The following is a 12607-nucleotide window of genomic DNA, read 5'->3' as shown; positions in this document are numbered from 1 at the left end:
AAAAAGTTGAGTGACGTGAGAATGGTCTCTTGGACCTCAGGTGAAAGTGAAGGCAGGGTATGGGCTGAGGAGGTGTGCTGAAGATGAAGGATGGAGGGATGAGGAGGGTTAGGCCAAGGAGGGGTCATTACCCACAAGGATGCTGACCCCCTACGGGAGGACAGCAGGAGGAGCTGCCTGGGAGGAGCGCTCAGTGGGTCAGTAAATGGCAGTGAAGGCATGATGGCAGAAGTAGGCAGTCAACTAAGGAAAACAGCCTTTGCTTGTGAGTGAGAGATGCCCGGTTAAAGGTGATATTGGAAGACTGACAGATTCCTTCCTTCTCCCTGGGAGACTGCCCAGTGTCACAAAGAAGTCCCGAGAAAGCTACAGTTCTGGACAGACCTAAACAGGAGATGGTGGGAGGCCTTGCCAAGGACAGAGCCATCCTGTATCCAAGGATTACAGTGGACAAAAAATGAGGCGGCCTTAGAAGTGAGAGCAGGTGGAACAAGGCTAGGCTCTGGGAGAAGAGAAATGACTAGAGTTCTCTGTTTGGTGGTGGCAAAGTAATGCAGAGTGAGAGGGAAAGAAGTAATTGGTCTCATGGTCCTAGTCTCCTTGACAAAACTGGTGGTGGTACTTGAATGGCTGTAGGAGTTTAGTGTGAAGATGGTTGGCTATGCTTGGTTTTTGGTGGTCATGACCTCTTCATATAAAGTTTTTTGGTAAAAGAAGGAAAATTGCAAAGTAATTGATGCAGTTTGTTGTAGTTTTTGTGGATAAAGTTTTATTGATAATAGTCTTTACGGAGAGAAGGAACAAACTATAATGACTAAGTACTGTGTATGTAATTACGAATCTATATTTGATGACATTCATTGAATTACGGTGTGCTAGACCAGGTGTGGGGAACTTTCTGGTACATAGTGAGACAGACATGTATGCTTCTTATTGGTGTCCTGAAACTGTCAGCCTTTATTGATAATTTTACATGGCCCAAGAATGATGTCATCAATATCCATATGACACTTGGTTGAAAAAATGGTTTCCTACCCCCATAGTAGGCTCACTTCTAAATTATTTGATTTAATTATATCTTCAACCCTATAACTATTGTCTTCTCTATTCTGTTGCTGAGGAAGAATATAGAGGTTGAAGTAAACCTGCCCAATGTCACACAACTAAAGAGTAGAGGAGCCAAGATTAGAACCCAGGCTGTCAATTAAAGCGGCTCACTCCCAGGCCAATGCATTATAAGAGTGTGCAGATGTGGACTCTAGAGTTTCAAATCTGTCAGGAGATACATGAGGTGGAACTAGACCACAGATAGAGGCACAGATGTTCAAGTTGTGTCTCCTGGTTAAACCACTAAGACGGGAGGGTTCCTTTCTGTGATGGTCCAGTGCAAGCTTCTGGTAGAGACGGCAGCTTCTTTAATTTAGGCATTCATTTGCATTAGGTGATTTAAGAAAAGTAAACTTCAGAAAATGAATTTTAGAGCATGTCTTGCAAATGGTCAATCCTTAGAGAGTTACAGTAGCATATGCCTTGGTTGCATTGCACTGATTGGTTTGCCCGTCTATTAAGTGTTGCTTGTCTCTCTACTTTACCCTGTTTATCTCCCAGTTGGTTAATTTTGAGAGAAACAGAGACTGTTTGCAGACTGACAGCTATGCTATATTCTTGTAGGCTGTCCTGCAAAAAATGTGGGTGGAGGAAGAAAAGCTAAGTATAAAGGATAGCTTCCGGGAGGGATCCAATGACCTCTGCTGCTACTCTTCTACCTTGTCATGATCTCAGCAGCTGTTGAAAAGTGGCACTCAGCTGGCACTTCACATTTTTCAAGTCTCAAATTTCTTTGGAGCTTTTTGTATGTTAAAATATGTAAAACGTAAAAAGACAGCTATGAAAAGCGTCCTTATTCAAGAATAAAAAGGTAGCTGTAGAATTTTGATTAGTGATTATGACTTATGACCAGTGATAATTGAGAAATGAGTCCCCATTTTGATAACTTTAACATAGGAAACCACACACCCACTTTTATGAGTTAATAAAAATGTTCAACTTTGATAAAATATTTATAGCAATGATCTATAAATGCCAAAGGTAAGAAGGTAGGGGTTTGGACATGTACTGAGACATATTAATTCAGAACTGTCCTTGACAGCTTTATATAGCAGCCTTTTATGAATTGATATATGTGACATTCTGACTGATACCCATATGTAGGAAAATGTATTTAAAATGGATTTTTGGATATCATAGCCAATACTTTATTCTACGAGCTGCTACAAATTTAGTTCCATTTAGTAGATAGTGGCCTGGCTATAAATAGAAAGGTCATTTTAATTCCCTAAGAAGGAGACTTTGAGCCTAGCTTCTGGTAGTTACTTTGATTAAAAGCTAAACATTCAAAATGTTGTCCTTGTGGTTTATACTTTATATGTTTCAGATAGGGAAGGAACACGTCGGCCTGAAGGCTGTGACTGAAATACTCCAGGATATTCAGTATAAGGTAAGTCATTGTGTAAAAGGGAACAGAAGTCTTCACATAGAGCTCTTCCACATAGAGCTCTTCCTGGTGTCCCTTCCCGGTAAGAGCTTGTAGGCCTGCCCCTGATCACCTCAGCCATGACGTGATGACGTGTCACGATCTATACATGTGACGTGTGGATGACCAGAGAAGCTCCACTTGGGTCTTGATGGCTATGGAGTTTATCTGGGGTTGGTCAGGCAAGACTATGTGCCTGCTAGAACCAGAAAAAGTAGCTCATATATGACAGCTATCCACGAATTGTAAATCCCATGTCAAGAACCAGGCAGTAGTAAATAGCCACATACGCCAAGTAGGAGTGGCTTTTTTGGAACTCATCAATTTTGTTCCAGTGAGAAGAGAGTGACACACCTCCAATCTAGCAACCTGATGAAACCAGTGAGAAAATGAATTCAGTTCTAATAAATTTTATTCAAAAATTAGGAGTTTGCCCTTAACGTGGAATGAATATTTGTTTTTATTTTTATTTTTTTTTAGGGAAAGTCCAAAACAATACCCTGTTTTAATCCTAACACTTTATTACCAGGTAAGCTTGTCACTTGTGGCATAAAGTGAATTTCATCTGTGAATACAATGACACTGCTTCCTGCAGAACATAGCAATTGTATGCTATTAATGAATGAAGTTTCTTTACAATTAATCTTCTCTGTAGAAGGTACCACTTTCCAATGACCATAAATATAGAACTAAAACTTTTGAAATAATAAAGAAATCCTTTGTCACTAGCTCCATTAATCCATGAAAAATTTCTCGGGACCAACATTGCTATTTCTGTGAAGTTTTAGCATAATATTGATCAGTAAGGTTCTTATTCATCCATCTTTAGAGTGAAATACATTTTATATCTACTTTTGCAAAACATCATTATAGTAATACTGTTATTTACATATTATCCTAAATGAAATTTTGTTCACATAATACTTGTGCATGAGAAACTTAGAATATAACTTGCAGTTCTAGGTGGTTTTATATAGAATTTTGATCTTTTTCTGCCTAAAATGCATTGTGTTGTAGTGTTTCAAACAAAATCAAAAGGTTAACGCACTATATCCTTTGCTTGCTATATTTAATTACAACAAACCAATTTGTTGTGTTTGTTATATGCATGTTTAATCACGAATTCTTGTTATGTATAGCTAGATGATTTCATAAGAGTGATTTTTTTCTCCTTTATATTATCACTTTAATATTTTGCTGTTGAAGTAGCAAGCAGTAGAGAGAAGGCTAGAAACTCATGGTTAAAAACATAGCTTTGCAGCCACACTAAAATATTTCAATCCTGCTTCTGCCAGTCAACAAGCTGTGTGACCTTAGGAAAATTACTAACTTGTGATTTAGTTTTCCCATCTGAACAGTGGGGCTAATAATAGCATCAATCTCTTTGTATTTTTGTGAAGGTTAAGTGAATTGATGTATAATGCTCAGAACAGCAGTTGGCACAATGTTTAATAAATATGAGGCATAAATCAATGAGGTAAATCATCCAATATTTGAAAACCCAAAACATTAATATATTTTTTCTAAATCAAATTTGACTGATACATATAGTAATCCATTGACATCAATCACTGTACGTAAATGGATTATTTATCATGTTATTTTTTCCCATTATGTTCTCCCACAGTGATTAGGTTTAAGAATATATTTATGAATCTTTACCATAAAATGGTGTCTCTTTAAGGAAGTATTCTTGGGACAGTTTATAACTTCGGGAGTTGTTGGGGTCTTCAAGATTATTAACCTGCCTTTTCATGACATGCTCATGTCTGTGCCTAGACCCTCTGCTGCGGGATTACTGGGTCTACGAAGGCTCTCTTACCATTCCACCTTGCAGTGAAGGTGTTACCTGGATATTATTCCGATACCCTTTAACTATATCCCAGCTACAGGTGAGTATGCTCTTTTAAATCTTTGAGAGTGAAGTTTTGAGCTAAAGGTTAAACATTATCCCCGTAAAAGGAAAAAGTCTGTTTCATGTTTGAGCTCCCTGTAGATCAGTTGCACCTTTTCAGATGAAACTTAAATGTCTTGAGCTAGCAAAAGCAAAGGAAAGGTCAAGGATGAACAAAACCTAGCACTCATTTATGACCTGGATTTTATGTTAGTTTTCACATAGTAAATAGAATGGAAAGATCCAAACTTATGATTAATTCAGTTATTCCTCTATGTGATTTTCCCAAGTGGAAGAAATAGGCTTGAAATTAAGGCCTGTGTGCTAATTATTTCTGCGGATCACATGTGGGCTATTTGCCAGTGCTTCCTTGCACAGATATTTCTGTGTGAGGGACAATGGAGTGGGAGTGATCAGAAAACTTCTAAATTGTTCACTGACTTTATTTTGGTCATACACCTACAGTCGTCAACTCTGCTGAGGTGCTGCTGTTGGTGCTTTAAATACTAATGTAACCTCACTGGGGAGGAACATACCAGTAATCTTAGCTATCAGGTAAGGCAGGTAGGAGGTCAGGAGTTCCAGACCAGCCTAACATTAAAAAAAAAAAGATTGAGGAACTTGGGAGTCAGCTAGTAGAATGTATGGTAGCTACAGGCAAACCCATTGGATAGTACAAGACAAATAATTACACCTGGACATGATTAAGAAACAGCCATCTAAACATTCACACAGTGAGAACAAAGGAAGATATTTTTAGGAGAGGGTGGAGGCTCAATAGCTTTGTGCATGTGATCATATAAAATGATGCTTTCTGAAATGAACTCCAAGAAATGGAAACGAGGTTTTTCATTGTACTGACCCTTTGTCTTGTGTGTGTTTGTCTGATTTGGGGAGGGGAAGGGAGCACAGAAACAGTGCGAGAAAGAGCAGACCAATTCAGCAGTGAAACCCCTTTGACACTGGATTGGAAATGAACTATACAACTTGGAGGTGGGGGGATCAGGAGGAGAAAAACTGGGGAAGAATGAGGGAAAGGATGACACTGTTCAAAAGGAAATGCACTCATTGCTTGACATATAACTCATCCCTCTGTACATCACCTTTACAATAAAATTTTTTGAAAGAAACATGTGCTAACATTATTATAAGGGATAAACAACAATCTGGAAGGATCTGGGAGTTTAACTCAGTAGTAGAGCATTTGCATAGTATTTGTAAGTTTTGGGGATCCATTCTCAGGAACATACACACATGAACAAAAAAATGAACAGTGACTGTTACATTGTTATAAAAGAGGTGCTTTGAATATTTCCTCTCCAGCCAAGATCTAAGGGACACTTCCAGAAAGCTCTATTTCCCTTTCATGATCAACCTCAAAGGCTTTGCTCATACTCAGAAGAAATGAAGTTTCTGAGGTTTTCTTTAGTAATGTCTTAAAGGTTGCTTTTTTTTTTTTAAATATCTCCCATCATTTCTGTAAGTTAAGAAGCTTAAGTCTGATAGCTTCTCATTCAAGTCTTCCTTTTGGCCTTAAATCTTTAAAATCCTCCTTTAAAAACATTTAAGAATGCTCTCTTTAACATTCCCTCCTTATTTCTGCCTTTTTAGGGTGTCATTTGAAAAATTCAGCCTCTCCTCTCTGCCTTTCCTTTTTTTCTTTCAATACTTTCTCGAATCTCTCTCTGTTAGTGTGTAATTGCTGCACAAGCTGATCTCGCTTCTACACAAACCTGGTCTCTCTCACTTCCCATCACTCTCCCTCCATCACCTTCCTTCCTATTACCCTTCGTAGAAAAGTTTCAACACTGTTTCATTTTTCACATATACATACAAAATACTTGAACGATATTCGTTCTCATTTATTCTCTTCCTCTCCTCCCTGGGCTCTGGCTGGCTCGCCTATCCTCCAGCAGAACTTGTTTTACTTTCCCATCATTCTCTCTCTCTTTCTGTGTGTGTGTACTGATAGCTTGCACATGTATATATTATAGATTAATCAGGACACCCTCCTCTGTTAAGCTCTCTTTCCTCGTCCCCATACACTACTGTGTGCTTTTTAACTATTTTAGGGTTTTTTTTTTTTTTGGTCTTTTTTCTTTTTTGGTACTGGGGATTGAACCCAGGACGTTGCACTTGCTAGGCAAGCGCTTTGCCACTGAGCTACATCCCAGCCCCCTATTTTAAGTTTTTTTAAAAACACATTTCCTTTGGGCCTTGATGTTTTCCACATGGAAAATTGTAATTCCTTCATCTGTTTGTTCTTATAAGAAACTATTTCTGAGTGCCAGCTAGACACAGGATACATAAATAAACAATCTCTACTTATAGGAACTTAACCAGAGAGTTTATCATTAAGATGACTACATGAACAATTAACATTTTTTTTTTGCCAGTCCTGGGGCTTGAACTCAGGGCCTGAGCACTGTCCCTGACTTCTTTTTGCTCAAGGCTAGCACTCTGCCGTTTGAGCCGCAGCACCACTTCCGGCTTTTTCTATATATGTGGTTCTGAGGAATCGAACCCAGGACTTCATGTATACGAGACGAGCACTTTACCACTAGGCCATATTCCCAGCCCCACAATTATAATTTTCTAAGACTCTGTCAGAAACAGTAAGAAAGGTGCTGGGCACCAGTGGCTCATGCCTGTAATCCCAGCTACTTAGTAGGCTAAGATCTGAGGATCTCAGTTTGAAGCCAGCCCAGGAAGAAATGTCCATGAGACTCTTGTCTCCAATAAACTACTCAGAAAAAGCCAGAAGTAGCACTGTTGCCCAAGTAGTAGAGTGCTAGCCTTGAGTACTAAAAGGCTCAGAAACAACAGCCAGGCCCTGAGTTGAAGGCACAGAACTAGAGAACAAACAACAACAATAACAAACAACAAAACCAAAAAACAAACAACAAACCAAAAACACATGATGAAGGAGCTTAACCTAGACTGCAAAGCTTAGAGAATAATTCTTGTAAATTATTAAAAGTCTGGTGAAAGACAGTGAGGAAGTTAGAAATTGCACTCTAATATTAAGGATAGAGCAAGCCTTGGACTAAAAGATGATTAGATTTGAGATATAATAACAAACATGCCAGCCGCTATAACAGGGAATCCTCAAAATGTTGGTGCTTCATAGTAGATAACCCATTTCATACTGACATACAATTCAGCATATGTGTTTCTGATTCATAGTGAAGGTTTCTCTCTGTACAGTCTTCTACCTTTCATGCATTCTTTCCTAGGTTGCCCTTGGAGGGGCATAGGACCAGCAGGAAGGAAGAGGAATATAAAGACATCAAGAGAGATTTCTCAAGGATAGAAATGACAGGCTCTACGATTATCTTTCCTGTCTGCTGACTAGAACTGGTTGCATGCCCACACCTGCTTGCAAAGGAGGCAGGAATTGCATTTTAATTTCAAGAACAAAAAAGCTAATTTGATGCTCAGATCAGCTAGTAATTGTTGCCACTGAATCTCTATCTAGTCTTCCATGTCTCCATCTCTTCTCTTTCTCTCCACCCCCCCCCCCCAACTCCCTGCCTCTTTGTCTCCTGTGGTCTTTTAATCTAGGTAGATACAGGTAAATATTTCTCTCTTAAATTGGTTAAAAGGAAATGCTATATTTAACCACAGTGGCCTTAAAGTATGCAATTGCACACTCAGACACCACATGTAATAATGATGGTCTCTGTAATGTTTTGACGTTTGAGTTTGTTGAAGACTTTTATCCTGAAATATTCTTTTTATTCATCAGTCTCTATTTCACCATGGGCTGATTCAGTATGCACTTGAAACCGTTTGAAGTGACTAAAGGCTTCTATGAGCGGCGGTTATTTCAGAAAAATTGGCATTTTAGAAAGATGCTCTCCCTCCGCCCTCCCATCTCCATGGATGTTTGAAATCTTCAAAGTACTACTGTGATCAGAGAGAAATATTTCTGTGAAATAGTTTTCTCTAAGATAACAGTGATTTGAGGCTGGCTGTTGATATGACTTATCTCTTGCAAGAAGTTGTTTTCCATAGAGTGAACTTAGGCTGAGGCCCGGGGGCTTGAAGAATGTAGCTTCAGTTCAGGATACCTGAATATAAAATTAAGATACACTTCAAAGTTGATAAAAAATGGACTGGTTCTTAAGATGTATCTGAGCAGTTAATTTTCTGGTCCACTTTGTTCACCACCTGCCGGTCCATGGTTCATGGATTCTGTCTGCTGTTTCTGCATGCGTAGCTATGCAAGCAGTCAACGGGAAGACAGATGGCTTTGAATTTTCTAAGTGAATTGGTTTATTATCAATTGTAGTCAAATATTTATCTCAAAGTGCTAAAGGTTTACTGTAAGGGATCTAATACTAATTGAATACTTCCTGTGTCTATGGAGCTGGGCTAGGTGATTTTGTGACTTTTCTTTTTATATCATCCTTGCAGTTCCACTTGAGGAAATCAATTAGTATTTGGAAGCATGGAAAATATAACAAGAAAAAGCTTAATAAAACATTAAAATCTTTGAAAACCAGGCTTTTGACTTAACAGACCTTTTGATTTTCCCCCAACTTTGTATCCTAAGCATATATGGGAGAGGCCTGAATTAAGATCTAGAAGGATTCAACTGTTTCAGAGTCAGGGATCTTCGCCTTAGCCAAAGGACACGTAAAATTTTGCTTCTCATTTAGGGATTTCATGGACTCTTTCTAGTGTTAGATTTCTGGCGCTGCCTACTTTGGAGATTTTCTTAAACCTGTAGCCTCAGTTTCCCCTATCTGCAAAAAGTGAAGAATGGCTGTTTCATGACTATACAGCACTTTAATGAAGTAACAGATGATGTATAAAGCAACTAATAACCAGAAATGAGCTTGGAGAGTGCTTATGCCATCTTTGCTTAAACATTTCTCAGAGGGTTATGCCTTCCAGGCTCTGAACCTTCACAGGAGGCTCAGCTCTGGCAAGTGAGAGAAACTGTCTTGCAGCTGAAGGGAAAGGTCCTCATGAATTTGGGGCCCTTTTCTCCTGTAATAGTGTGGATCAGTAGCTAGAGAAAGGGAGGTGAACTTGAGAGTTGCTGTTGCTAGGAGAGGAGCAGCAAGAAATCTTCCATTGGATTTATCTGTCAAATCTAACATGTAATCAGAGTTAATGTATAATAAGAGCTGAGTATGCATTTAAGAACAGTCTTTTGTTCTTCATCCTTTCTTTTAGAGGTGTAGACAGGTGGTACAGAGCTTTTTGTCAGCGGAGTGTATCATTTTCATGTTAACAAATCCAGCAAGTCTCTATGGCTACTGGAATTGTTTGGATACTTTGATCTCTACTTATATTGATGGTACTAGTGTTTGAACTCAGGGCCTTGCATTTGCTAGGCAGGTTCTCTACCACTTGATTCATACATCAACCTCTTCTAATTGTATTGTCTTCTCTTAAGATGGCCTTGTATGATATCTCCCTTATGTCTGTTTTTCTCTGAAGTTTAATTTTCTCTTTTGTATTGTAATTTAATATGCCTATATAAATCATTTATGAAACTTCAGTCTTATTAATGTCTTGCTGTTCTTTCATTTTCAGATAGAAGAATTTCGAAGGCTGCGGACACATGTGAAGGGGGCTGAGCTTGTGGAAGGTTGTGATGGAATTTTGGGAGACAACTTTCGACCTACTCAGCCACTGAGTGACAGAGTCATCAGAGCTGCATTTCAGTAGCCAAAGAGAACATGAATGAGCCCATCTCCCTCAGGGTATGTGCAGGTTGATTAAGGAAAATCAGGAGTACAGCTTTCTGTATTTAGTATTCCAATGCTGCTTTATGGTCAACCTGCCAACTTAGCAGTGAAACAAGTGTGAAGTCTATGACACTTTCTCAAGACGCATTAATGACAAATCAGTTGATTAATCCCATGTAATACTGGAAAAAATTCTGATTCTCATCCTTCTCTACCAAAGCACCTTTAACGTGGGGTTTTTGCTTTATTACTGGCGTCCATAAGGAAAAGCACTCGTAGCAAAGAAGCTTCATACTGCAAGGCCCTCTTTCGTAATTAGCTGTGTGGTTTCTGGAGGCTTCTGTGGTCACCTTCGGTGGCCGAGGAGCATGGAGGAAGGGCACACAGAGCATGCGCGCCACCGTGTTGGCCCTCTTACCTAATGCACAGCTGAGCACCATGCAGATTGGTCAATATCAGGTGTATCTGGCATGAATTAAAATACGTGTCCTATGCATGCTGTGCTTTAAAAATAGTGCATAATCGCATAGAATATTGTTTTTTTCAGTCTTAAAAAGCATTTAATTTCCCCTCATAAATCATATGTTTCGTGCCAGTGAAACCGGACTGTCCATCAATAGAGCTTAAGATGTTTAGAATAATGGAGATTCACAAAATGTGTCTCTAACTTGGAAGAAGGTCATTTCATGTTTTTTTGCTCTGTTTTTTATGTTAGAAACATATGTCCATTTTGTAGAAAAACTAATGCAGTCTATGCAGGTGATATATAAAATAAATAGTATCTGCCTGATGTTCTAAGTAAAATATAGTTATAGTGAGGTAAGTAGAGCTCAATCACAAAGAGACTTGGAATGTAAAAGCCAAAGCAAAGGATGCTACTAAAGTAACATATATAAATGATAATATATTTCAAAATATGATAAATGCATATATTTACATTATCCTCTCTCTCTCTCTCTCTCTCTCTCCTCTAGTAGCTTTCTTTTTCTCCTTAGATGGCATAAGGTGAATAGGCTCCCCAACCAAAACCAAAGGCTGACACTGCTGATTTCTTGTATGTGGCGATCCAGATTATCCTTAGATTCCAAATAATAAAATCATCGACCTTAGACTAAAGTCTCTGCAATCATGAGCAAAAATAGGTGTTTTCTCCTTTACATTTCCTTTCTGTTGCTTTTCTTTACCAACACATTTATGGAAATCTAACACATATGTAACATATGTAACTAGAATTTTCTTTGTTTTTTTCAAATTTTTATTATCAAACTGATGTACAGAGAGGTTACAGTTTCATACGTTAGGCAGTGGATACATTTCTTGTACTGTTTGTTACCTTGTCCCTCATACCCCTCTCCCTCCTCCCCTTTTCACTTTCCCCCCCCTGAGGTGTTCAGTTCACTTACACCAAACAATTTTGCAAGTATTGCTTTTGTAGTTGTTTGTCTTTTTTTTTTTACCCTGTGTCTCTCAATTTAGAATATTGGGTTTTATTATGACATTTTCAAACATATACACAGTGTACTTTGCTCATATTCGCCCCATCTATTGCTGTCTCTTGTCCTCCTACCAACTGGAAATGCTTTGTATTGACTAGATTAAGAAGCACTTATTAGCTGTCTGAACAGAGTATTTTACTTTATCCACTGGAACGTGACATATGTAGTTTAGTATATTGAATTTTTACATATATTTCTTATCTGTGAAGAGCAAAAAAGTAACGGATATGAGAATGATGAATATATAAAGATGACCGTGTACTGGATGTCTACTTATCAGTAGCCTAGGTATGCTTAGGTCAAGGTGTATCACAGTAAGGCGCCTCTTCTCTGAAGGGAATGCGTTCTTGGGATGGTTGGTACCTGGGGAACTAGGATGGGGCTGTGGCTGTTTGATGGTCTATGGAGGAAATGATGTTGCATGTACGTGGGCCCGGCTCAGATATTGCTTTCATGCGGATTCTCTGCTTCTCTCTTCGGTTATCCCTCACTTTGTATACGTTCTTCATTTTAGCTCTTGAGGTATTCTTATTTTTCCCCTCAGACTTGAGGCTTTTCATGGGTTGAAATACTTTAACTCAGCCATGGATCCATCAAAACATATTACACGACCTGCCTTGCATGTCTGTGGGCAAATGAGAAGGTCCTCAAGGCTACCCATGCTGTATATCATCCCAAGTTCTTTCCTATCCTTTACTCCCATTTCTTACTTCACCACTGTAGCTCAGCTCTGCTTCTTCTAAGTTTGGAAATAATGGGATAAAAAAATTTACTTTTGGTAGTAATGTGAAGACATTTAAAAAAAACAATGTTTTATGCTAAACTTTAGAATCGATGAGTTAAAGGAGTAAAATGCCATTCGATTAAAAGTTGTTACTAGAAATCTACCACAGGACTTGTTTTGGATACACAGAAGTGTACTATCTCTGGTCCACAGAGGTGGGAAGGACATCTATGGTCTCTGTACCCTGGGGACTGA

The 12607-nt window shown here is 38.7% G+C and overlaps 1 protein-coding gene across 1 annotated transcript in view; it reads left to right on the top strand.

Annotated features, from left to right (window-relative positions):
• Positions 1 to 12607, top strand: part of Ca8 (carbonic anhydrase 8) — an 83653-nt gene that overhangs the window by 52744 nt on the left and 18302 nt on the right. Inside the window, exons 5-8 of the mRNA XM_048358734.1 lie at positions 2435 to 2497; positions 3014 to 3062; positions 4313 to 4425; positions 9978 to 10147. Coding sequence (XP_048214691.1) covers positions 2435 to 2497; positions 3014 to 3062; positions 4313 to 4425; positions 9978 to 10112 — 360 coding nt within the window. The 3' untranslated portion in view covers positions 10113 to 10147. The remainder of the gene's footprint in view (positions 1 to 2434; positions 2498 to 3013; positions 3063 to 4312; positions 4426 to 9977; positions 10148 to 12607) is intronic.

Source organism: Perognathus longimembris, chromosome 12 (assembly GCF_023159225.1).
Source record: "Perognathus longimembris pacificus isolate PPM17 chromosome 12, ASM2315922v1, whole genome shotgun sequence".
In the NCBI taxonomy this organism is placed as follows: domain Eukaryota; kingdom Metazoa; phylum Chordata; class Mammalia; order Rodentia; family Heteromyidae; genus Perognathus; species Perognathus longimembris.
Note: the sequence above shows the minus strand (reverse complement) of the source record. Positions and strands in the feature narration are given on the sequence as shown.